A 25,028-nucleotide genomic window follows, 5' to 3' on the forward strand; every position below is an offset into this window, starting at 1 on the left:
TTTCACGATACCGCCGGCCGGAAGTAGGGAGGGTCCGTGCACATGACATCCAATGACGTCAGACCCCTCTTTTCCAGACAGAAGCGAAGGAATTTAAGAGAATACTCCTCGTACTTGGTGAGACTAGAATTCGTAAGATTTTATTGCATTTTCTCTCATATTCTCTTCCTTTCCCATATCCTCATAGCTTGTTTAAACATACAATTCATATCATACATATACAAAAATGACCACTCAAACATCAGGTAAATCAGTATTCTTCACAGGAGCCACAGGCTACATTGGCGGTACAGTCCTCGAAGCGATCCTCAACTCTCCCCAACCACCCAAACTTGTCACCTTGCTTATTCGAGATGAGAAGAAATCCAGCGGATTCCAATCACTCGATGCAGCCAAGAAAAACAATGTAGAAATCAAAACTTTGATAGGATCTTTGGAAGATCTCGATAAGATCACTGCTGCTGCTTCAGAACATGATGTTACGATCCATACTGCCGACGCGGACAACCTAGAAGGTGTAAAAGCTATTTTGAAAGGACAAAAGATAAGAAAAGACAAAACTGGTCATAGACCTTTGTTGATCGAGACTTCCGGTACGGGTGTGCTTGTGGATAATGCTAAAGGTGCTTATCCTAATGATATCGTGAGTGAATGTTTGATTCTGATGATATGGGATTCGTCATGTATCATGCCTTCCATGCGCACTTCATACATATCTACTGGATCAGCCTGTCATGTGTGTAATATGATGATTGCTAACTTTGCATCCATCTATCAGATCTACACCGACCTCAACCCCACTCCCGCAACCAAGGATTCCCCTGCTCTTCTCTCCATGACTGAACTCCCTCCCACTGCTCCCCACCGAAATGTCGACCTCGAGATCCTCGCTGCTGACAAAGCCGGTACCATTAAATCGTACATTGTCTTACCTTCTACCATCTGGGGTAAAGGTGTCGGTGAAGTATATGACAAGGGATTAAGCAACTCTTTCTCGGATCAAATCCCCACTCTGATCAAGGCTGCTTTGGATAGAGGTAGAGCTGGTATGGTTGGTGAGGGTGAGTGATCGTCCATTCCTCGAGATTCAAATTTCGATTATCTGACACACTTGCTGATTTTACTATTTTGCTTTGTAGGTAAGAACATCTGGCCCCACGTCAAGATTACCGATCTTGCCTCTCTCTACGAGCTCGTATGGCTCAAAGCCACCCAACCCAACCCTACCATCGGTCACGGTCCATCAGGATACTACTTCGGTATCTCAGGAGAATACACCTTGTTCGGCGCTACCTCCAGAATCGGTCAGGCGTTAGTTAAAAACAACTTGATTCAAAGCAAGGAGACTACTCCAACTACGTTCACCGAGGAGGACTTGAAGAAGTATTATAATGGATCGAGCTACATGGGCACCAACTCGCGAGGTGTAGCCGATCGATCGAAATCGATAGGATGGAGACCTAAGTACACTGAACAGCAAGATTTATATGATCATATTGATAGAGAGGTCGTTAGGGTTCAGAAGGAATTTGGTAATGAATATAAAGTGAAGAAGTTTACTTCTTCTTACTAAACAGGGAGAAGGGAATGACATAGAAAAATGTAGTTAGTAAAACTTTGAAATCTCATCATGTAGCGAATGAATCAGTAACCATCAATAAGCACTCTGCATCAATTCCTTGATGATAGAAACTATCCATTACACTTCCAAGTCATGCTGTTCAAAATTGGAAGGTATCGTGACAGTGTGAGTATGACAATAGATTAAGAATAGATTTTAATCTTTCAAATTATCTCCTAATTCAGTCTGACAAGTTCTAACATCGACAAAACCCTTTTGAATAGTATCCTCTCTGAAATTTCTCGCCTGTTGAGCGAATAGCTGCGTACTGCTAACTACGGCTTCTGCATTCGACGTATAACTAGTGTAATCCGCATTGCTATTGAGGGTAGATACAGTCTTATCCACTTGCCTCTGAAGCGCTTGTCGGATCATCTTCTCTTCCTCATTCCCATCACCTGCTCTTGCGCTTCCTGATGGATTGCTCCTGATCTTAGACGAGTATTCAAAGTATCTACCACCTGTGTGCCAGTTCATTCGAGGATGTAAAGTATATTTATATTTATAATTCCAAGGTGCTATATGGTCGGTATCGGCATCGGCATCGACGGGAGTGTCTGTTGGGTCAGAGTCAGTGGTATATTCCCCCCGACTTGAAAGAGATTTGGTAATGGCTTTCGTGATTGAATCGAACATCCTGATAAGTAATCTTCTGTCAAAGTTGGCGAAATAGGAGCAACACCTATATATATATATGTATATGTATAGCAAGTGAATGAAAGTAAGATATTTGTCCAGGTAAAAGTGGAATAGATGATATGAGTGCGAATCAATCAATCAATGATCATCTTATACGAAGATGGTATTCAGCCATATCGAAATCAAGTCGGAAAATACCAAACCAGAGAATCATAGACTGTAGCTGGATTGCCTACGTCAATCAAAGGAGATGAACAACTAGATCCTCTCTTGTCATGATACACGTCTTACATGCCTTGGACACTCTCGGAACTCGACGATCATACTTTGTCATTTTCAGTGGAATGTCACTGATCACATACATCGTATGATGCACAAGCGGCGAATACTTAGAACCTGGACCTTCTTATTCTACTTTAACTCCTAAATCCTTCGCAATCATCTTTCTAGCGATGGGGTGCTGTGGTTCACCGCAAAGAAACAATATCAGCCAAGTCATTCGGTCATGATACGGAAACGACTATTCCTGTCTATTTTAGGGTGATGCGACTTACATAGAAATTAGCATGTTTAAGGAAAGTTTCCTTTGCCAATTCAGGTTTCTGTTCGTTCAGAGCCTAAATACCGGTCTACAGAACTTCATCCTTCCTTTGTTGATTACCCATGCTACGTACAGATGTCATACCAACATCAGGTCTGACCTCAAGACTTGAGAACGTCAGATAAGGGATCTCACCTGCAGCAGATTCAGCATATTCTGGACCACTCTTCAGAGCAACTTCAAAGAACCTTAATCCAATTTCGGCATTTCCTGTTGAGCCTAATCCGTATAACTTGTCGAGGGCTGCTACGACTTTGGGTGGGAGAGTATCATATGTTTCCAATTTATCGAGGAAGACGACTGCACAATACCTTCAATTAGCACGACTGAAAGTTTCCGTCGAATGATGACGGCGATCGATATGAAGGACACTATGACGAGGACCACTTACCAGTCTGAGTAGACGAGAAATCCTTGATATCGTCTTTAGTAAAGCTTGACACATCTCCATCACGGGCTTTGTCCCACTTAGCAGCAAGGTCGTAGCACTGATGTTGATCTCGTCAGCTCTTTCTTGTCGCTCAGAACTATTGTAGAAGCAGCTCACAGCTTTGGAGAGTGTGTCGTCATACTGGATATCGACGCAGAGGTCAGGACCAGAACCATGGAGCCACTATATCAACGCAGCAAATTGGGATAAGCCTGCTTCCCTCCGGTGCCAGTGGGTGCAAGACGTAAGCTCACCTCGTCCCAGTCAACTTTCCCTAATCTCCTAGTCAATTCCTCAGCATCTTGATGTTGTTTGAAGTAGTGGAACAGGTGTTCTCGCCATTGATCAGTGGTGATTGACGTTCCCTCGAACGTTCTCACGTAATCTTTCATATACGGGATAAAGTTCTCGAGCCCACCTAGGGTTCTTTCGAGATAAAGAAGGAAGTTTGCTCCCTGCGTAAAACGACGATCAGCACTTCTTTCGTGAGAGCCAGATTGACTTGACTGACCTTCTCGTATGGTACCTGACTGTATCCCTCATCGGCTAAATCCCACATATCAGCGACACTGCACATCCTCGGCGCTCAGGATGCTAATGCTCACGGTCCTCGTGTTCCTTATACTCGATTACCAATTTCTGGAATCTCGGGTTGAGTCTCTCAAGATCACCAACAAGACCTCGTCGACCTGGTGTATGTACTGTTCAGCTGGAAGAATGATCACAATCTAACGAGAATCATACTGACCGACAGTGTATGACCTGATTATCGTCGTTGGTTATCAGCTCAAGTGCGATTCATCTACCTATAGATGTGATTACTTACAATTGTCTTTCCAGTTCGCCATGAGTCTCTCTCATGATCTACTTGATGTGTCAGCTTTTCCGAAACACTACAGTTGTGACCTAGCTCACCAGTCGCTCAAGATATGTGGTCCAACCCTATTGACGGAGAATTAGCCAACATACATTTCGTCTTCCAACAACCAACTCACCTCATTAAGCCAGAAATGCGACCAAGAAGCACATCCGATACCATTACCGAACCAGGACTATACGCTGGTCAGCTTCTTGTCATGCGGAGTTGCGAAGCACACCAGGCTATTTTAGTGTTATACACTCACATGACTGATCTCATGAGCCACCACATCAACTTGACTTCGATCTCCAGCGATGATCGTGGGAGTAGCGAAGGTCAAACATGAATTTTCCATACCTCAATAGTCGGCATCAGCAGCTGAGACATCGTGTCGTTGCTCGCTTCCACCAGCTCACCTCCGTAAGGGAATGATTCAGGTAAGAACAGGATATCATATACGCCGAACTTGTACGATGAAGTGAGATCTTCGGCGGTCTTGACGAAGCTGCAGTGGTTGTATCAAGAATTTCAGCGGAAGTTTGAATCTCATAGATAAATCCCATCTATATTCTGTGTTACATCGGGAAAGTCAGACCAATCAATCATATACTCACTTCGCAGTATCTTTGTGAAACTCCCAAAATGCCTTATCCATATTCAAAGGCTATTCCAATGGTTGGTCAGACTGCAGGAACTTCCTTTGGTAGCCTCGAAATGCTCAGCTCACCTCGGTCCAACATCCAGTCGACCAATTCCTGCCTTGCAAGTTCTCGAAAGGTTTGTGTGTGAGCTCACCAGCGGCGATAGCGATGAGGTAAGAGGGGATGCCGACGGGCTGAACCATCCATCAGATTAGCTTGACTAATCAGGATTCAGATCAATGGTCTGTTCGTTAACCGGACTCACCTGCTCATAAGCAAATTCCCTCCATCCCTCACCTCTCTCTGCAAGCTCTTTGATGCCTTTCCTCTGTCCACTCAAGAGCACTTCCAACCCTCTACCCGAGCGCACTTTCGCCTCGTAGCTAGCCTTGACAGCCGGCGTATCTTGACACGGTAACATTGATCTGGCGTGGATCGCCTGAGCTTGAGAATACAGATAAGGATGTTTTCCAGATTTGGTTTGGGCAGGTTCGAGCCATCCTACGGCTGTACATTGCGGTGTGGTAGAGTAGGTTATCTTGATGGTGATGGACTATTCACATACCACTGGTCAGCATCAGTGTTCCAGGATAGAAGGATACGTTATATATAGGTACAGGTACAGGGGAGAGACTTACTTCTCCCTTGTTTAATGATTTGGGCAATTTGACTCTCAACGCTTCTCCCATCACTTCGAGTCTCGAATCTAGAGAGTATTCCTAAAACATCGTCCCAAAGTATCTTAGCATTATCCTCACAACATATGGTTCCAAGAGATACCTGTACTTACCACAGCTTTACCATCCACTTCAACACCCTTGACATCCAAATAACTACTGTCCAACCTCACTTCCTGCAATTCTTCAACTCTACTTTCCAGAGTGAGTTCGGCATAACCACCAAACGTCTTGGCATCCCAGTTGATCTCCCAGTCGATCTTGATATGTCGAGTGACCACTTCGAGGTAGTTTGAAAGTGTTGCTAGGTCCCTGTCGAACGGAGAAGAGCCTGAGGAGAAATGGGGTGAGAATGACATTGTATCTGTCTATGTGTCACTTGATGCTGACTTGATGAAAGAGGAGAAGAGATCAAGAGTAAGATGATTTACAGTACAATTATGATTGAGAAGATTGTCATGGGCTCAAAGAAGTCAACACACGCTTACGCCGTTTTAACCGGACCCAACCCTACAAAGTAACCACATGATAATCCATATCCTGAAGGTTACCATATGCTCAATAATCTCTCAAAAGTATTTATAGCCAGCAACACATGCAACAAGGTCTCAAGAGGGCATACTGTAGGCATGTCTACTGATCGCATACGATATGTTAAATATCAAATATCTATATATGTTATATACAAATGACCAAACTCCCTCCTTCCTTCTCTTACTGGTACTGGTACTGATACTGGTCGAAACGAATAAATATTCTTTTATCAATCGAAACGGAATTGAACGAAAAAGACTTATACAGGTATACATATATATTAATTAGAATGGAATGAACAGAGATAGATAATGAAATTGAAAGAAAGGAAACGACGATAAAATGAATTTAACATAGGAGAAAGGAAATATCCTTGAGTTGAGATAGAATGAGAACGATGCTAGGTATATGTATATCAATATATATTCATAAAAATATATGAGTGCTTCCTAATTCTCCCTCAAGAAGAAAAGGAACTAGGTATGAATAGCGATTCTTGAAGACTTTTGTGATTTACTTTTCTTCTGATACATTCACGAGACAAAGGAGGTCGTAATAACTTTTCGACCCGATACAAATCTACCATCACAAAGTCAGCTTATGGTGGAAATAGGAAACATACAGTCGACCTACCACGCAAAGTAATGCGTATACATTTTCGAAGATGGATGAACTGGCATTTCAAGTTTGAAGGCATTTAATCTGTCGTCAAAATCAACCATGATCAGCTTCATATATCTCTATAAGGTTGACACGCTTCACTCACTCTTGCTTAATGCTCATAGCCAATTCCGGAGTCAACCTGTTGCACGTAGCAGGTTCACTCCTTCTATCGTACGTTCCACTATCGTAAGTCTGGTAAACGGCACATTCGGGAGCCCAATTGATTCGTCGTCTAACAACGGGAGCAGTCATCGATCTATTTTGAGGAGGTTTGTTACCCATAGTGCCCAAGAGGGATAGAGCAGGCGCAGAAGAATTTTGATTTGGATTAGCGTAGAAAGACTCGTTTCCTCCGATGGTGGTAGTAGGCGAGTCGAACGGTGAGAAAGCGGGTGAGAATGGGTCGTATGCTGGATCCACTTGTGGTGAAGGATGGACTAAACCATCTAACAATGCTGGGTTGGATGAGGGTAGTTGGGCTAAGGGTCCCGGTGCGTTGTTTGAGGAAGAGGTATGAGTTGAATTGGAACGTTGGCGATTCTCTCCTGATGAAGAAGCTTCATCGAGATTAGAATACGAAGAGATGGCTAATGTCAGGAAGACGATTAGCTGCCGGTCCTCAAGTTGCTACTGCACACTTACATTTCAAGATACCCTTCTTGGGCACAGCGTTCCTATCGATCCAAGTATTACCCCAAGTAGCCTGGAACTCGGCATCTGCTTCTGCCGATAACCTAGTCTTAGCAAGGGTCATCGTGACATCTTCGACAGTTTCACCTTCGGACGAATCATCCTCAGAATCGTATTCTTGATCGGTAACAGCTACGGCATGTACGAGGGTAGGAGCTTGAGCGTGGTTCACCCGGACTACTTCAGGTCCAGTCGATCCATTGGGATTGGACATTGACGCGCCCATGCTACCGAGAGAAGGTAGATTACCATTTTGTGCTTGCCTAGTAGCGGTATTTTGATCCCAGGTAGGTTCGCCGGTAGCTGGATGAGCGGTAGCATCCTTCTTGACAGCTTCAGCTTTTGATCGAAGTGTATGTTGTCGCGCCAGCTTGGCAGCTGGTGACAACCCGGCCAAAGCTCGGTCTTCCTCTTCGGTCAATCGGTCTGATTCGGCCACTGCATGTGAAATGGTCGCTGGCGCAGCTTCACCTTTACCCTTCTTCTTCTTGTCTTTCTTCTTTTTGCCTTCCTTCTCGGGTAGAGCGGCATCTTCGCCATCTTTAGGCTTATCCTTAAAGATACGAGAGATACCCATCAAACTATCAAGAAGAACATCAGCTCAACTTCAATCATCGGATGCAAGAGCCTGACTCACCTATTCCTCCTCGCGAGTTTACCTATACTGCCCATCTTCCTGATCATCATACTAGCCGAAGAGACCGTGGATGATAAGGAGATATTATCCGTAGACATGTTCTTCATCCTGAACAAACTCCTTTTACCCTTTTCCTTCTGTTCACCCGAGACGGTGGCAGTACGCTCAGTCTCTGCTAAACTGATCTCACTACCCATAGCAGCGGGATTCATAGTGAACGGCGCTGAAGGAGCTCTGAATTCTTGAGGTGGTGTGGCAGGAGGGGTAGCGGAACGAGTGGATGATTCCGAAGGTGAGGCAAAGTGTTTAGGAAGTAGAGATTGTTTACCAATTGGCACCGAGGGTGCTGAAGGTGCTGAGGCAGACCTTTGCTCCTTCTTAGCGTCTTTATCCAAGGCCTTTCGTAGTCGACCTTTCAGACCTCCAGTCTTGACCATCTTATCAGTCGGTTCGGGTGTCGAAGAAGTTTGAGACAAGGGAGACGGTCGAGAGGCTGAAGGAGTATTGGTAGCATTGGTGATGGGTCCTGGATGTAGTGGTGTGAATGCACGAGCAGGTGATACCATAGACGTGCTAGACCTGGGAGCAGGGGAAGCGGTACGCGCAGAAGCAGCGGCGGCAGCGGGAGGGATCTCTCGAGTAGCGGAACGCTCACTACCTGAAGAGTTGGTCCTAGAGTGATCACCGATTCGAGGAGGAGGTACTATCGCTTCTTCCGCAGAGACATGAGGTCTTGGTTGTTTCTCAACAGGTGGGGGATTTGGTTGGGAAGGTGGAGCATGGGCAGACTGAGTTCGGGGTTGATCTTGAGCGACCTGACCAGACGAAGAGCGAGATATCGAAACAGCCTGCTCCTGTAAGCCTGTAGGCATGGATGAGGATCTCGGTAGTCTTTCTGTGGAAGGTTTCGTAGAAGGACCTCGCTTGTAAGGGTGATAAGGTTGAGGAGGTTGCGGTTGTTTCGTGTGGGCGCCTTGAGGTGGAGTAGGAGTGTTCGAGTAGTCTATCTGTTGAGAAGGTTGCTGGGGTGGTTGCGGTGGTCGTTGTTGCTGATAGGAAGGATGATCGAAATAACCAGTGTTACCATTAAAAGTCTGACCACCAGGGCCCGAGCTCGTTCTCCTCCTTTCATAACTGCTGTGATCCGAACCAGGAGCAGGTGGAGTCATGCCACCTGGATGACCACCATTCTGAACAGAAGCCATGATCATGTGCTGATAGGCGTTTGCCCAGGCAGCGAAATCAGCTTGAGACTGTTGAAACTGGTTATAAACAGGTTGATGTCCATTGGGAAAACCAAGAAAGGGGGGATTATAGAAGGCCGTCGCTGGTACGGGATTGGCGGTCCAAGACTGTTGTACACCGTACATTTGTTGATGATGAGATGATGGGAAATATGAGTTTGAGAAAGGTTGGTTGTAAGGTGAGGCATTAGACGAGGTAGAGTTGGTTCGTACGTGTGGTGTAGGTGAATCATAGGGGGAGGTGAAAGGTGGTGTGGAGCGTGATCTAGGCTGATCGAATGAAGGTGCGCGGTCCATAGATGGAGGACGGTGTGTTGAAGGCTGCATGACAGCTGCCATGGTGCTATATCGCACAGAGGTTGAAGAGTGAGCTTGATGGACTATGTCTACGTAGATATGTGTAGAGCTATATTTACTCACGTTGACACCGTCGATCAATAATTATCTTCTCATCCAACCTGGATCTACAGTTCGGTGTCTGCTTGACAACCTGTTCTAGTTTCGTCTATGTGATCTATTGGGCGAGGGTGAGAGAGGATGTCAGAAGAGATGTGCTTGATTGGTATGGAGATGGACTGAGAGAGGAGAAAGAAAAGGGATGGGAAAGAGTCTGACTAGTCAAAGGGGGTTTGATGGAATTGGATATTTTCATGAACAACGGAGTGAACAGAACACCAAACCATACAGACCACCATACCACCATACCACCTGTCATAGCTCTCTTTCCACTCGTACAGCCTTTTGGGGATGTACGTGAGACAGGAGGAAGGATAATGAGACAGGGAGTAGGTGTCATAACACTCACATGAGGTATGCCTAATACAATGAAATTTGTAAGTAAACCGATATGAGAATCCGCAAGCGGTGTTGTCGGTTGTTGTTGTCTCGGAAAGTAAAAGTTTATGTTGTTTTCGTCTCGGTTGCCGTTATGAATAGTATCTGTTCTTTTCGTTATGCTAGTGAAGTAGATGAAGTGGCAAGAAAGGAAGCACAAACAAAGTCAGTGTTGATGAAAGAGATGAGATTGAGTTGAACGAAAACGAAGAAGAAGCGCAACAAAGGGTCAAGGGGGTAGGTGCGAAGTTGGTGTGGTGCAGGGTTAATTGATGGGTAATGTGATTGTGTAAGCGGGCTTTTTGATGTTGCTGTGTGTATCTATGTATATCACAAATGGGGATGTGTATGTGGATTTGGAAGAAGTTGATGGAAGACTAATGGGTGGGTAGAGGTATAACAGCAGTCCCCAGGTGGTACGAATATCACTATAGGAATCCTCTTACAACTACAACTTGCAGTTCTAACCAGATGAAAAGAAAAGACTGCTAGGATCCAGCTTGACGACAAGTAGTAACAGTCGCGTTGATGGTGATCAGGTTACAGATTCACCCGATCAACGCACAGACCTAGCAGTACCAACACCATCGGCATATGACAATGGGGGGAAGAGAAGAGGAATGACACGAAGATCAAAGCGTTACACCCATCAGAATGCAAATAACAAGATGCACAAACCAGAAAGATAGCTGCGGAGCGGGTGTGTATGATGTTGAAGATGACGAAGACGACGGGGCATGTAGGTGCAGATAGATCATGGCACCAAAGTACTCACCTGTAAAACAAAATGAAAATAACCGTTATCAATCTCTCTTTCTATCCTTCTTTACCTTTTCTGATACCGTGTCAGATGGTCTTGCTCTCGTGAGGCGGCGTGTGATCGTTGTGCGATGTAGTTGTCGATACAAATGATATGAGCTGTGAGTGTGTCGCAATTTCAAGAGATGTCAACTCATTCGAGTATAATTGTTACCACCGCAACAACAACCACGAACTGCGAAACAACAATGACCGTGAAAAGTCAAAATCCCAAAGTCTAACCTATAACGTCAATTGTCAAGTTACCTGTCCAAATAACCTTTCGGTGAGGACCGGGCTCCGGGTTTATTTATCAACACTGCGGATACAGCAACACCGCCTCTTTGTGAATTTTTAGTATGAGATATGGATGTTTTCTTCTCTCCGAAATGTTGAATGCATGCATGATAGTAGCAATTCCTACAACATCACATGCTCATCACCTGCTCAAGTATCAGCAAGCATGGGAGACAAGTGAAAACACAGACCAAGACGATATGGACAGCTGCAGGTGCAGAGTCGAAGAAAGCAAGAGTAAGCAAAGCAAGGCACAAGGGATGACGTTGTTGTTTTCTCAGGAATTTTAAGCTACTAGCGAAAAAAGACAAACCCTGAAAGTCAACAAGAGAACAAAGAGCAAAGACGAGAACACGTGTGGCATGTACCATACTGTAAGTGGCGTTTTGCTGGCATTGAATGTATTTCATCCATCCTTTGAGTCTACTGGTATATGACAAGGTGACTAAAGAAGTGTATATCTGTCAGTTTCTGCTGTGATGGGAAAGGTAGTTCAAGCTGCAATATATCATGCATCTTCACACTCAACCACCATCTGTTGATTAAGCCTACAACTGTCGCAGTATGCGAAGCAGTACTTCCATTCGACCTTCACACCTCCCATCAAACTATTCGACTCTCATCACTTTACATCCCACCGTCACTCCCAGACCAGAAGGATTAGGTAGAAGATGGCATCTGACCTGTCCGATGAGCATCACTCATGACTCTCAATCTCTTGTTCAGGCGGCTGTGGGTTCAATAGGTTTATCAAAAGGTACAGAGGATTGTATCAAAGAGTTGAGAGATACGATTGAAATGTTTGTGGATATTTCGAATCAGTCTAATGCCAACATACAAAGAACATCTGATCAAAATATAGTGCAGATGAAATATGAAAAGAAAACATACCTAGATGCGATCATCTGGTCGACAGATCATTCAAGTACGAATGGGAATGATATATCAGTGGAAGTCGAACATATCCCTCGAGTTTGAATCAAGCTTATAGAATCAAACAATGGGCAAAGAATAAAGTGGTCAGTGGTATTGGTGTGAGTGATCTGTTGAAAGATGATTTTAAGAGGGTATATTATGGATGTAATTGTCAATATCCTTGTGAATGCGATACCGATAGATGATTACAGTACAGTGTACAGTAGAATACCGAAATAATCACAGCGTACAAAAGTAAGTGGCCATACATTTCATATGCTAATTGGTGTATGTATTCAGAGCCAAAGATATTTGAGATATAATTCTTTCACATGTGTTTCACCACTCGACTCGCCTTGCTGTAGAGAACTGACGATGATTCTTTCTCTTCGCGTCATTGAAGATCTGTAGAGGACATTCATTTCCTTTCATCTCGATCCAGACAAGTCGAGAATCCACTTCAATCAGATTGCTTCGCATGGAGTCATGCAGAACATCCCTGTGAACTCGGTACAGTATGTGATGTGGGTATCACATATGTTACATGAATCGCATACATCAAACAGGCAACTGCAAGTGGTGCTATTGTACTGGCAAATGATTGCAAAAAGCAATTCAACCCTTCAATTTTTTACGAGTCCAAATTTCAATAAATTCTCCTGTATATTGACTCGAACGATAAATCGGCAATTATACTTATGGTAAAGCATGACATACCATAATATATCATCGAAGAAGCTTACCAATCCACGAGGTTCGTCTCTACGGTCCGTCTGAACGGCAAAGGGCTGAAGTGGAAGAAACAAATTTCGAAAACAAGTGGATTCATAAATATCGATTGGAAAAGGATCATACCTCTTATCTCAGCATTTTCTTCGACCCTCTAAGAAAGATCGAAACCATCATTAGAGAGACGTTAGATGGATTAATTGATAATCTCAACTCGAGCAACCAGTCTATGCCAAATGAAGATGAATGTCAACATGAATTTGAAAAGGTTCTTTTCACTAAATTATCGGCTGAACAAGATACCATCAATACCGAAAATACCATTGTCAGTGTACATCTAAATCACATGGGGGAAGATGAAGTGGTGAAAATTAGGAATGGAGCTACAAAGAGGTCTAGGGATGGGATGTGGCTGAGACATGTAAGTCATGGTAAGAGTCGATGAACTCACATTGCTTTCCTGAATGATGGAATATGTAATGAGAAACAATCATGGCCTCTACATGTACTATTAAGGTACACCATGCACAGTGCAGGACGATATGGATGACCCAATTTGGCAGATGCGATCGCAGTCAGTCGATCGTTGTATAATACAAAACAAAACAAACTGTAAATCGGTCATTAACCTGTTCTTAATCTGATGAGATACAGTACTGTACAGGGCTGGACGAGTTCACTATCACTGTCGGATCATTGAATTCGATTGGTGCGATGCTCTATCTTGAGATACAGCATTGTACTATAAGTCAAACTGAGTGTGCTCTCCTGCCTGCTTCTACCTCCAGCTTGATCCGCACCATGACCTTCTACAGTATTCAGTTGCCGCTCTGATCAGAGTGTATATCATTCATCTTCTTTCAGTATCCGAGAGCGGGACGGGATCGCAAAACTCATAATTCCCAAATTTCAATTCAACTTCTGATTCTCCATAGTTTCTGCAGTGTAGTTGAGATCGTTTGGAGTCACCCTCCTCGATCATCGTAGAAAAGGCGACGGAACTGGTGGGTACCCTACTGGCTGTCTAAAGGATTCACTTCCTTTGATGTATATTATTTATAACAATCGGAGATCGATAAATATATTTCTGCACTGTCAACCGATGTATTGCCTTTATTCGAGTGCTTTTCCCGCATTCAATCCCGCAATATGCGGGTATTGAATATCTATATAGATAAGGTGATCTTTTGATCCAAAGAATGTGGGGGATACATTCTTTGCCCCGATTGGGCATATTCTAACACACATCCATACCGATCAAGTCGTTTATGATCTCGGTCTCGGCCAATCAAGCGGAGATTTGAGAAAAGGAGAATCTATCACTACATCCATGTATCGGAGTCGTAGTCATCCTTTATGGTGATAAACCTGTAATGATCCGATACGTCTAAGTGGCTTTAGTTCCGACGATACCTAGACCAGCCAGCAGAAAAGATATATAAAGCAAACGAATTGGCCCTAGTCAAGGTGTTATTCGCAGCAATTCGTTATTAAGCTCCTCACGTCAACTTAATTGGCAGATTTATCGTAAACTAATTACCAAACCAACAACCGTAGATACTTCTATACGAAACGATGTCATATTCCAGAGGTAAATCACAAAGTTGGAATTCTAATCAAAAAGGTGAGTTCAGATTTGTTCCCAGTATTCAACCTTCCACCCAAGGGGATGGGGGTAAATGGAAATACGATTGTGATTTCACATCTCAAAGAAGTTGGAAAGGTACAATGAATAAAACGGGTATAGAAGATGCTATGAAGAATATAACAATCGGTATGGAAGATATCGCCAAGACGTTCAATGATCCTTCCTCAACTTATCAATCGATCGAATCTAAGATGGAAGCTCTGAAAACATGGGAGGAAGAAATCAAATTACAAATCAAAGGTTTCAAACTTGATTTCCCACAATTTGACTTTGTAGCGGAATGGACGTGCCTCGATGCGGATTCACACAGTAGACCTACCAACTAGATCCAGAGGTCCATTTCTTAGATAATGGGTAGATTTTAGCATATCGACCACTTCTTGGAAGTTCTGTCTCGAGGAGGTATGAATACAGCTCAGTATCTGAGTTGATTTTTATGCATTGTCGGTATGGTATGTGATCGCTGTAGAGGTGAACGCAATCCTACTGTGAATGCGCTTTTGATTCTGATGAGTTACATCGGCCAGACAGAAATGCTTTCGACCTTTTGTGAGTTTCAGACCAACGATTAGGCAATGATTTTGATTAACACAAATCACTCTCATATCGTTCTTCTGCTAAATGACAGCTGTGAATATGACAAATTGCTTATTGATGACACGTCAAATCAACTTTCAGTTTATATTCCTCTATAATCTCTCCTCCACCGTTCTCTCTCCAAACTATCGGTCTCACCAACCATCCAGTCCCTCAATCCCTTCTCATCAGCCTCCCTTTCCTCTTGGGGCGTCATGATCCTACTTTTCGCCCTACATCCAAACATCCTTCTATACGTTCCACTCGCCACTTTCCCACTATCCTCCAAGGTCCATATCAGCCTTTCCATCTCGTCCGTTGTCAACGGAGCAGGTATAAGAGATTTCAAATATCCATAATCCTCCCGCCGAGATCCAGGTGAATCTCGAAGCTGAATTGAAGAGGGTGATCGATGCTGAAGTGAGATGATGGATGATGATATTTGTTCACCAGCAGTATTGAGGATCACACTCCATCTATTCCAATACCTATCCAATCGTCTACTTATTCCATTCATTATAGATGGAGGTAAGATATCTTCGAAAGGCGACAGAATTCTGAACGAACGTATATTATGTTGACACAATTCTTCTTTGAGGAAATTCAACGAATGAAGTATCTCCACTAGGTGATCGTGTCTCTCTCGAGTAGAGAAGAAAGAAGAAGAATGAGAAAGAGGGGTTCGATGTGAGTGTGAGTGTGATTGATCGGAAGGAGGAGGTGAGTTGAATGGATGATCATCAGGCAATTTCCTTTCTACCTCTTCTCTATCTTCTGGAACTGTCAAGGGCCCACCTTGCAACCAACTCCTTTTCTGTTTGATATGCGTAGGCGGTGAAGGGAATTGATAATTGCCTAGATCTACTTCCAATGACCGCTGTCCAGACCCGGACCCGGACCCGGACCCACAACCAGATCTTGAATATTCCGTCGAGCTCGTTCTAGTCATATGTGATATACTTGATGTACTGTTCACATCGAGTAAATCTAATGCACTCCCTTGTTGAGCTCTCTGACTAACCCTTGAGATCGTTCCAGTACCTCTAGCACCATTTACCATATCTTCATGGTCTTCTCCATTCGAATGACTCGGCGTGCTGGGAGTTCGAGTGAACTCAGACGAACCGAGTGGTGGAGTGACAATCTCCCATTCTTCTTCACTTGTCGCCCCCCCTGCCCCTGATAAATAAGAAGGACGTCCATGTCGATGGACGATCGAAGCTTTCCTACCTACTTCTTTGGCTTTTGACCAGATCTTGGAACTCTTCCGACGCACCGTAGCGAGATTACCTCTGTTATTGGTCTCCGATTCTCGAGCTCGATCCTGTTTGATCAAGGTGGAGTGAGATTGAGATCGCATATGATCCAAAGAGGGTCGAGGAGAGAGGAGGTTGGTTAACCGGATGTTGTCCTGGGTGAAGTGTTGAGGACGAGTGGTAGGTATAGAGATCCATCGTAGATTATGATCTCCACTCCAATGACTAGCCGAACTTGCGTTTTGTTTGTGAGGAGAGGTATAATGGTACATTGATAATGCTTCTTTAAAGGGTTGTGAGGCGCAACGCTACCTATCAGTGTAACAGGCTGAGTACCGTATATCTTTTGCGGATTGAAGAGGTGGTAGGAGCTTCGATTGATTTCATATGTAACCTCATCTGTAATATTTCACATTCCCCATTCTGTCCCCCAATGAAAACGATATTCGATTTCCACCAAGCCTAATGTGACTCTCTTTTTAGACCTTGTTGAAATTTCACTTGAATTTTATGGAGGGCAAGAGCGAGATTTAGTGGTGTGATGAAACAGCGATGGCGAGGAGTAGCCAAATAGGTTAGGTACATGTACAAGTATTACTATACTGTGGATTGTTGAATGTTGAATGGGTGACCCAAAAGATTGGGAAGATGAACCAGAAGTCATCCTCTCGATCTCAAGGTTCTAGAATCTGTTTTAGTCCAGTGCAGTGGAAGAAAAAGAAAAAGGAAAAGAAATATCAGCCGCGTAACGTCGTACCCGTACCTCATCTAAAACGACAGAAGGCGAACGGGGGTTTTGGTGTCTTGGTTTGGTTCGTCATTACTCTAGATCAGGTCCACAGTTCATCCCGATAGTCTAAATGATAAGGAGACATGTATGTACAGTATGCCCAAGAGTGAATCAGTCGAAAGAAGATAGGAAAGAGCAACCTGAGACCAAAAGTCATTGAACGAGCCCTAACTTATCGATGGATTCGAATCTGAGTCCGAAAAATACCTTCCGATGAGGTATATCACCCTCCCCCCGGACCTGAGCCTGGAGCCTGAGCCTGAGCAGCTAGACAGCTAGACACCTCGTTTCATATTTCTAAGGCTGGAAAGTGTCATTTGACGAATGTCTAGACCATTGATGGAGTGGATGCAATACCAGAATGGATAGAATAGGATGGACTCTTATACTTGTATTCATATGTGTATGTAGGTAGACGTGAACGAACGAAAGAAAGAGATAAAAAAGAGACATACGAATAGCACGAACTAATACCTTACTGTAATGTAGGTTTTGATCTGATTACAGAATTCCTATTTCTATCTTCTCGAAGAGCAGAAGGATTCTCTATAAGATATTTTGATATTGGATAATCACACTACTAATCCTTTTTATACAGAAACAATCAACCATATATACAATAATCGATGTTTACCCATCACTCCCTTCCACTGTAAGGTTCATATTTCCAGATCCTAGCCATACAGTCACCACTTCCACTCGCCAAATAACCACCTGACCTAGCCAAATCAATGGAGATAACGGAGTTCTTGTGTCCCTGAAGCATCAGTTGTGCTTGACCAGTTGCGATATGCCAGAATTGGATCGATCGATCCTTCGATCCTGAGACTACCCATTGACCGTCTGGAGAGATGGCGACGGAGAGGACATAGTCCTATAATCATGAGTGAGTCAGCATAAGTCAAGACAATTTCAGTAGTGAACAATGAAGGCTAACAGGACGACTGTAAGATGAGAAGACGAAAAGAAGAAACTGTATAACCCACCTTGTGTCCATTCAGAGTAGATTGACAAGTACCCAAATTCTTTTGGATATCCTTTGATCCAGGAGGTAAGATCTCGGCTTCTCGCTTCGTACCTGTCAAATCCCAGATTCGGAGAGTTCGATCGAGAGATCCGGAGACAAGGCATTTTCCATCAGGCGAGAAGGCGACGCTGCGATGCATTTCAGATGAGAGTAAATTAGCAAATAGGAAATTTACGAGAGATTGCAGGTCACGATAGACGATAGACGAGACTAGTAATTTGGGGTTTTTTAATGAGGGATAGCTCACCTGTACACTGAGTCCTTGTGTCCCTTGAGCCTCTCTACTTGTTGTCCAGTTTGAACGTTCCACACTCTCACCATCGTATCGAGTGATCCGGCAGCTACGAGCTTACCATCGGGAGATACTATTTACACCGCGTCGAATTGCATCAGCGTCCTATCTTTAGTGATCGGTAAGATGAAAAATGGATACACTCACACGCAACACTAGTAATTCCCGCATCGATTGGTCCATGTTCATTATGAATGAAATCTTCGATCCTCAAATCAAACACACAAAGACCCTTTTCGATATCCCAGATTCTAGCTGATTTATCACCCGAACCGGAGACTAGGAATCTTCCATCTCTTGAGAAATCGAGAGAGTAAATCTCTTGCATGTGTCCTTGTAACAAATGTCTGATTCTTTTTTGCTTGATATCCCAGATCTACAAGCAGTAATCAGCTTATTCCATCGGTTGGGATGCAAAAGGAAGTAGAAGCTAATGATGAACTCACCCTGATTTGTCGATCTTCAGCACCGGTAGCTAAAAATTTGCCATCCGGACTGAAACAGATACTTCGGATGTATAAATCGCCAGTTCGGTTGGCAGCTTCGTCTTGGAGGGTGCTATATCGGAACATAGGAATCAGTAAGGGGTATTTTACGGATCTGATATGGACCAGCACTCACGTGACCCTTCCTCCAGATTTCACGTCGTAGATCTGAGCGGTTCTGTTACAACCAGTAGCCAAGTATTTACCATCGTTTGAGAACTTCACACAACAGACGACACTGATCAGGATGTATCATTAGCTTTCAACGATGTCTCACGTCTATCAAACGAGATTCACATACGTCTCATGTTCAAGGGTATGCACTAGAGCCACGTCTAATTGTTTCCTCATCTGGCTGCTCCACATAGCTTGCCAATCACCTCCTTCCTTCTTGAGCTCTCTCGAGACATTGTCTGGATCGAGATCTGATAAATGTACGGGAGGTGATGGTGGTACGTTCGAAGCTGCGATCGCTCTTTCCCTATTACGTCTGTCTCTTTCTCTATCTGTTGATGCGGGTCGAGGGATGATCCCTCCCGGAGGTGGGTAGGGCGATCGAGCTAGACAAGAAAAATTAGAATTGGAACTTAATTCGGAGTATGGGAGTAAAAGTGAAGGTGGCGCTCACATCCACCAGGTTCAGCACCATTAAGAGGAGGTCCAGGGAGGGATTTCCCGTAAGGAGGTCTATCCCTCTCATCGTTACCTGGTCTAGGTAATTCAGGCGGTGAAGTAGGTCCGCCAGTTCCGGGTACACCTGAAGGTCCTGCTCCACTTTGACCACCACGGCTTTCTAATTCTCTTCTCAATCGTGCGATTTCCCCCTCGTACCTGCAAAGTTGAAGTGGAGTGAGCAAGTTGTTTGTTGATAAAACATGTCAAGTACAACTCACTCTTGTCTGACTTTGGCATGATTAGATTCGAGTTCGTATAATGATTGTCTGATAAGTCCGAGTTCATTGATCTGTTGCTGGACTGTGAGGTAGTAGGGTGGTTAGCGTATGGTATCTTCAAAATTGAATTTAGCAGTATTCTGGTATCATCTACTCATACGATACGTGTATATCGCATTCGTGTATATAATATCATCCCACCCTCCCACCCTTTACATAAACACCGCCCCATCCCACCCCTAGCTGCCGCGAAATGAGTGAATGAAACTCACTCTTCGCCTCGTACTCATCCCTCTGCGCCTTCCATATATTCCCCTCTTGTCCCACTTGTTCAAACTCTTGCTTTATCAGTTCAAAGAACTCGTTCAATCTCACGTTCGACGAAGTCGACAATACACTAGGTTGTTGTTGTCCAGGCATCCCTTGAGGAGGAGGTGGTGGTGCTTGTTGAGATTGAGATTGTTGGGATTGAGATTGATTAGATTGCGAGGTCGCTCCTGCAGGTGGGAGTCGGTGATGCTATTCATCCATACAACGTAACGTAACATATCAGTATCTCTATCTGTACAATGCATACTACAATCCTAACCAAAAAGAGAAAGAGGAACATAGTAAGAACGACGCGAAGAAGGAAAGTTGACGTACGTTATATATAGGCGGTTGCATATTTGTTTATCTCTCTATGATTTGTTCCTCCTTCGCGGGTATATGATGATCGGTACGAGGTGAGGAGGAGATGTACAGGTGGATGAGGATGATTGATGGATGATAAAAGGAATGTGATGAAGTGGAATGAAGAGTAGGTAATGTTTAGTTGATCGATGTTGGTGTTGCTGTCATCTTCTTAGTCTGTGCCCCCATTTACCCATTTACCCATTCTACCACTTCTGATTTCCATTTATTCTACATGCTCTGAGCTTGGACCTTTTTTGACCCTTAACCTATTAGACTATTACTGCAGTTGTGTCATCCGCATAAAGTACTCTGTTTGCTGCACCCATTAAACCATAAACCTCCGATCAGGTACGGCTAAGCCAGCTTGACTATATTATGTAATACCTCACTTCTATACCACGTGGGGTGCTTCCTATGTTCTTGAACGCGTCGAGGGGAAGAAGATGAGAGACGGAAGAAAGTCAAGATCAAAGCTATTCTCAACTCATGTTGAACGATATCAACAACGATACAGCATAGCATAGTATAATATACGACCATACCATCATACCCATTCACGATGCCACAGATGTTCACACCTCCCAATCCATCATCCTCCTCCTCATCCAATCCACCAGCTATCCCTTACTCCCCTATCCCTTCCACCTCGGTACACAGACATCATCGACGAAATTTACCCGCTCGATCATCCTTATCTAACAGTTTCTCATTCGCACCTACACATACACATAATCTTGTGGCAGACCAGTCTACACTCAATGATATATCGATAGATGAACCGAGCGATTTGAGTTTCTCTTTCACCTATCCATCCAGATCGAAAAACCAAAAGACGAAATCTAATAAGGGGATAAATGCCAATGTGGTGGAACAAGGTAATAGAGGTATATCACAGGTATCACCAAGATTCATACACAAATCAGGATCAGGATCAGGATCATATAATGGTACAGGTACTCCATCTGGTGCTGGAAGGAACTTACCGAAATCTAGATTGAGAGAAACGGAAATTTCCCCTTTACCTTTACCGTTACCTGAGAGGACTAGACGAACTTCACCTAGAAAGAAAACTCAAAATAATCATAACGATCATAACAATCATCCTGATTATGACTTATCAGCGACTGACGAAGATGATGAAGAAGTACGACCAGAAGTGGACGGAGAAGGAGAAGAGAAAAATTGGAGTATGGTAGATTCCATGAGACTCTGGAGACATGATGCGATCATGCAACATTTATATGAGACGGCTGCTTTTTGGGGTGATAAGATATTGAGTTGGACGGGTAAGTCACTTACAATCAACCGTTACATCATATCTTAATTCTTTGGACTGGTTGATCCAATCGAGAGATATTACTAACATTTCTTAACTTTACTATTTTCTAGGTGACCCAAACGATGCATTCTGGTTAGCCCAAACGCACTTCCTCACAGGACATTACCTCCGAGCGGAAAAACTGTTGACAGATCCATTACCCCCTCCACCGAAGAATAGTTTGGGAATAAGGGATAAGGGGAAAGGTAAATCACCTCAAGATGAAGATGATCTCATGAATGGTAATAGACACATCGAGATTGAGATATCTTCTCATGGGAGTATCGGGGTGGAAAGAAGGCTGGTGGATGAGAGTCTGGCTTGTAGATATCTTGCCGCTCAATGTTTGGTAAGTTCTCTCTCTCTTTTTGTGTATGATCATAGATCTGGAGCTTAGCTGATATTGGTGTGTGATAGGTACATCAGGAAAAATATCACGAAGCTTTGGAATTACTAGGAGAATCGAATCCTTTTAAAGAGATTGGTAAGCTGTGGGAACGTTTTCAGCAAATGTTGATGGTGATCAGCTTATATTGATCATGGTAATGTCGTCCAGGTCCGGATACAGGTCCAGATTCACCTTCGCAAGACGAGGGGATAAAGGTGAGCATCTGAAAGGTTTATCTTTCCTCCAGAAGGAACGGGTGAGATCTGGTGAACTGACAATAATATTCTGCTCATAGCTTCACTCATCAATATGTCATTTACGTGCTTTACTTCATTTACGATTATCGTCATTCGCATTAGCAAAAGAATCGTTTATGGAAGCTTTAATGTTGGATGTTAAGAATTACGATGCGTTCAAGGAGTTGATAGAAGGTGGAATGATGAGTGAGAAAGAGGGTGAGTGTCATGTCGAACATTGAATAGATTGGATCGAGAGTATATAGGATTGACTTATCTATGGTAGAATGGGAATTCATACGTAATCTGTCATATCGAAAACAACTTTCAGAAGAAGATGGTCATTTTGTTAAATTGATGTATATGACCAAATTGAAAAAGGTGAGCTTGAATACTGCTAGTTCACTAGGTTTAGACGGATCGTTGTATCGTATCGATGTACAGCTGATACTCTTTGTTCTTGTTTCAGGATGGTCATGTCAAAGAGGTTGAACGAGCCCGAGAAGAATTGACGAAACAGTATGGTCTAGGTGATAATTGTGACGTCCTAGTAGGATTGGCAGATGAATTGTATTCGAAGTATAAATGGGAGGATTGTTATGCTGTTACGACGAAGTGAGTGGGATCTTTCACGTTGTAGTCGATCTGTAGCGGGTTTTACCTCATAGACGACGGACGATCATCATCATCTGTGATGAAGTTGACGACCGTTCCCTACTGATTGTCCGTGTGATATAATGCTGATCTTATTTCATCGTCAATAGGATATTATCTCGTATACCGGGTCATCCCACGGCATTACCATTACATCTAGCATGTATGCACCATATTCACCGACTGCGATCTTCCCTGTTCATGCTTGCGCATGACTTGGTCGAACAGGATCCTCAAGCTGCTACGACATGGTATGCGGTGGGATTATGGTATTTCAGTGGTAAAAGATGGGCAGAAGCTAGAAGGTATTTTAGGTGAGTCCGGTTGATAGTTCTGCTTCTGAAATGTTACGAAACTTTGAATCAAAACTGAGGAGAATTTTGATGGATTTCTATAGTAAAGCAAATTTGATCGATTCTCGATTCGCTCCTGCGTGGATAGCTTTCGCCCATTCGTTCGCATATGAAGGTGAACATGATCATGCTATTACTGCTTATTCCACTTCGGCAAGGCTATTCCAAGGGTAGGTAAAAATCTCTTTTCACCTTGACAGGCATTCGAGCTGACATTTCTTCTGTTTGGACTTGACTAGATCCCACTTACCCCTCTTATTTATCGGGATGGAACATCTCCAGTTGTCCGCGTCAAACCTCGCAGAAGAATATTTCAGAGCTGCAGAGGTGATCAATTCTTCTGATCCACTTTTGTTGAACGAGCTAGGTGTGGTTGCGTATAACAGAGAAGAGTGAGTGTTTGTGATGCAAATTAGGAAGCGTCTGGTGATGTGAATGATCGTCTCTGAGCAAGACTGATTTATAAATGTATTTATCTACTAGCTACGATCAAGCTGCGAGTTACTTCAGGAAAGCCCTCAGAGCCTCATGGGAGATGCAAGGTGTTAAATCCGTTTGGGCAGTCACTTATTGTAATCTTGGACATGCCTATAGGCATATGAGGTGGGTAGATTGTGTCTCTTCATCGATTCATATGTTTCTTACATCAGGGCTCGATCTCTTCATTTGATTATCATTGAGTTAGAATTGAAGCTGATCTGTGAAACGTTGAGGTATGTAGAAACTATGATAAAGCCGAACACAATTATCGTCTAACGATCCGACTGGACCCAACCAACTCTATTGCTTATTCTTCCCTTGGGATGATATGGCAATTAAGAGGCGAGATTAGAGAGTCGATCAAGATCTATCATCAATCCCTATCTCTCAATTCGCAAGATCCAATATCGACTGTGTTATTGGAGATGAGTTTGAAAGAACAGATGGATAGTTTGGATCCGACGAGTTTACCTGGTTTGCCTGGACGCTTGGGAGAGAGGGAATTGGATCCTTTCAACGTTCCTAAGGTGAGTTGAATTACTCTAATTCATTGTTTATGTGGACTGATGTTGTTCAATTGAGTATAGGGAAACCCAATATTTGGTCCTTTACCTATTGAGCTCGATCCGGCTACGTTGGATGATGCAGGAGGTGAAAGTATCATCCATCCCCCTCCGTCAACTTCTCACGGAGGATATCAGTTGAATTCTCATGGGATAAATGGGATGGAAGAGATGAGTCAGATTGGAAGAGTTGATTTGGCAATTGAGGAAGAAGTGGGAGAAGGAAGTACGATGGAGATTGAGGATGATTAATCAAACTGGACAGAGTCGGACAAAACGAGGAGGATATCAATGTCATCTTCTCGTCATTTCGGCCGTATGAATGATGATGCTGTGTATACAGTATCTCTGAATATCCCATGTTTATATGTAATTCAAGAAATAATATGTTGTTCTATTTATTGAAGTTGGATCGACTATTCAACTATTCATAGAAACGAAATATCAACAAAGTGTACAAGATTTATACAGAGTAATTGTTGATGTCAATGGTATTCTAGGAGACATCGTTCCCTTTCTTTGATTATAGGATATCTAGGTTATTCATAGAAACGAAGTGTCAACAAAGTGATTGTTGCGTTAAAT

At 43.4% G+C, this 25,028-nt stretch overlaps 9 protein-coding genes across 9 annotated transcripts; 4 read left to right on the forward strand and 5 right to left on the reverse strand.

Moving 5' to 3' along the window:
* Positions 1 to 226: 226 nt before the first annotated feature.
* On the forward strand, positions 227 to 1,573 carry V865_000428 (uncharacterized protein; the record flags this gene model as incomplete). Its single annotated transcript, XM_066224259.1, has 3 exons — positions 227 to 643; positions 779 to 1,061; positions 1,140 to 1,573. The coding sequence occupies 3 exons, from the start codon at positions 227 to 229 to the stop codon at positions 1,571 to 1,573; spliced, it is 1,134 nt and encodes a 377-aa protein (XP_066080356.1).
* A 204-nt stretch (positions 1,574 to 1,777) lies between these two features.
* Positions 1,778 to 2,257, reverse strand: V865_000429 (uncharacterized protein; the record flags this gene model as incomplete). Its single annotated transcript, XM_066224260.1, has 1 exon — positions 1,778 to 2,257. One exon carries the CDS (start codon positions 2,255 to 2,257, stop codon positions 1,778 to 1,780), a length of 480 nt encoding a protein of 159 aa, XP_066080357.1.
* Positions 2,258 to 2,666: 409 nt separating this feature from the next.
* V865_000430 (leukotriene A-4 hydrolase/aminopeptidase) lies at positions 2,667 to 5,827 on the reverse strand (the record flags this gene model as incomplete). The annotated part of the gene is made up of 19 exons (XM_066224261.1): positions 2,667 to 2,720; positions 2,815 to 2,877; positions 2,935 to 3,161; positions 3,253 to 3,349; positions 3,409 to 3,474; positions 3,546 to 3,746; positions 3,803 to 3,837; positions 3,897 to 3,980; positions 4,040 to 4,053; positions 4,118 to 4,155; positions 4,207 to 4,233; positions 4,287 to 4,343; positions 4,416 to 4,507; positions 4,567 to 4,655; positions 4,765 to 4,814; positions 4,878 to 4,985; positions 5,057 to 5,344; positions 5,430 to 5,510; positions 5,582 to 5,827. The coding sequence occupies 19 exons, from the start codon at positions 5,825 to 5,827 to the stop codon at positions 2,667 to 2,669; spliced, it is 1,917 nt and encodes a 638-aa protein (XP_066080358.1).
* Positions 5,828 to 6,631: 804 nt separating this feature from the next.
* On the reverse strand, positions 6,632 to 9,575 carry V865_000431 (uncharacterized protein; the record flags this gene model as incomplete). The annotated part of the gene is made up of 4 exons (XM_066224262.1): positions 6,632 to 6,704; positions 6,769 to 7,252; positions 7,308 to 7,936; positions 7,993 to 9,575. The coding sequence occupies 4 exons, from the start codon at positions 9,573 to 9,575 to the stop codon at positions 6,632 to 6,634; spliced, it is 2,769 nt and encodes a 922-aa protein (XP_066080359.1).
* A 2,154-nt stretch (positions 9,576 to 11,729) lies between these two features.
* Positions 11,730 to 12,143, forward strand: V865_000432 (uncharacterized protein; the record flags this gene model as incomplete). The annotated part of the gene is made up of 1 exon (XM_066224263.1): positions 11,730 to 12,143. The coding sequence occupies one exon, from the start codon at positions 11,730 to 11,732 to the stop codon at positions 12,141 to 12,143; it is 414 nt and encodes a 137-aa protein (XP_066080360.1).
* A 2,241-nt stretch (positions 12,144 to 14,384) lies between these two features.
* Positions 14,385 to 14,783, forward strand: V865_000433 (uncharacterized protein; the record flags this gene model as incomplete). The annotated part of the gene is made up of 1 exon (XM_066224264.1): positions 14,385 to 14,783. One exon carries the CDS (start codon positions 14,385 to 14,387, stop codon positions 14,781 to 14,783), a length of 399 nt encoding a protein of 132 aa, XP_066080361.1.
* Positions 14,784 to 15,136: 353 nt separating this feature from the next.
* On the reverse strand, positions 15,137 to 16,561 carry V865_000434 (uncharacterized protein; the record flags this gene model as incomplete). The annotated part of the gene is made up of 1 exon (XM_066224265.1): positions 15,137 to 16,561. One exon carries the CDS (start codon positions 16,559 to 16,561, stop codon positions 15,137 to 15,139), a length of 1,425 nt encoding a protein of 474 aa, XP_066080362.1.
* Positions 16,562 to 17,716: 1,155 nt separating this feature from the next.
* Positions 17,717 to 20,442, reverse strand: V865_000435 (uncharacterized protein; the record flags this gene model as incomplete). Its single annotated transcript, XM_066224266.1, has 11 exons — positions 17,717 to 17,953; positions 18,066 to 18,234; positions 18,354 to 18,471; positions 18,546 to 18,774; positions 18,845 to 18,956; positions 19,020 to 19,121; positions 19,185 to 19,443; positions 19,512 to 19,714; positions 19,777 to 19,858; positions 20,049 to 20,295; positions 20,422 to 20,442. 11 exons carry the CDS (start codon positions 20,440 to 20,442, stop codon positions 17,717 to 17,719), a joined length of 1,779 nt encoding a protein of 592 aa, XP_066080363.1.
* A 568-nt stretch (positions 20,443 to 21,010) lies between these two features.
* On the forward strand, positions 21,011 to 24,695 carry V865_000436 (uncharacterized protein; the record flags this gene model as incomplete). Its single annotated transcript, XM_066224267.1, has 13 exons — positions 21,011 to 21,737; positions 21,841 to 22,118; positions 22,187 to 22,253; positions 22,326 to 22,372; positions 22,453 to 22,612; positions 22,680 to 22,774; positions 22,863 to 23,008; positions 23,158 to 23,361; positions 23,445 to 23,570; positions 23,640 to 23,792; positions 23,884 to 24,003; positions 24,122 to 24,407; positions 24,468 to 24,695. 13 exons carry the CDS (start codon positions 21,011 to 21,013, stop codon positions 24,693 to 24,695), a joined length of 2,637 nt encoding a protein of 878 aa, XP_066080364.1.
* Between the last annotated feature and the right edge of the window lie 333 nt (positions 24,696 to 25,028).

The sequence above is a fragment of the Kwoniella europaea genome, chromosome 1 (genome assembly GCF_036810445.1).
Source record: "Kwoniella europaea PYCC6329 chromosome 1, complete sequence".
Taxonomy (NCBI): domain Eukaryota; kingdom Fungi; phylum Basidiomycota; class Tremellomycetes; order Tremellales; family Cryptococcaceae; genus Kwoniella; species Kwoniella europaea.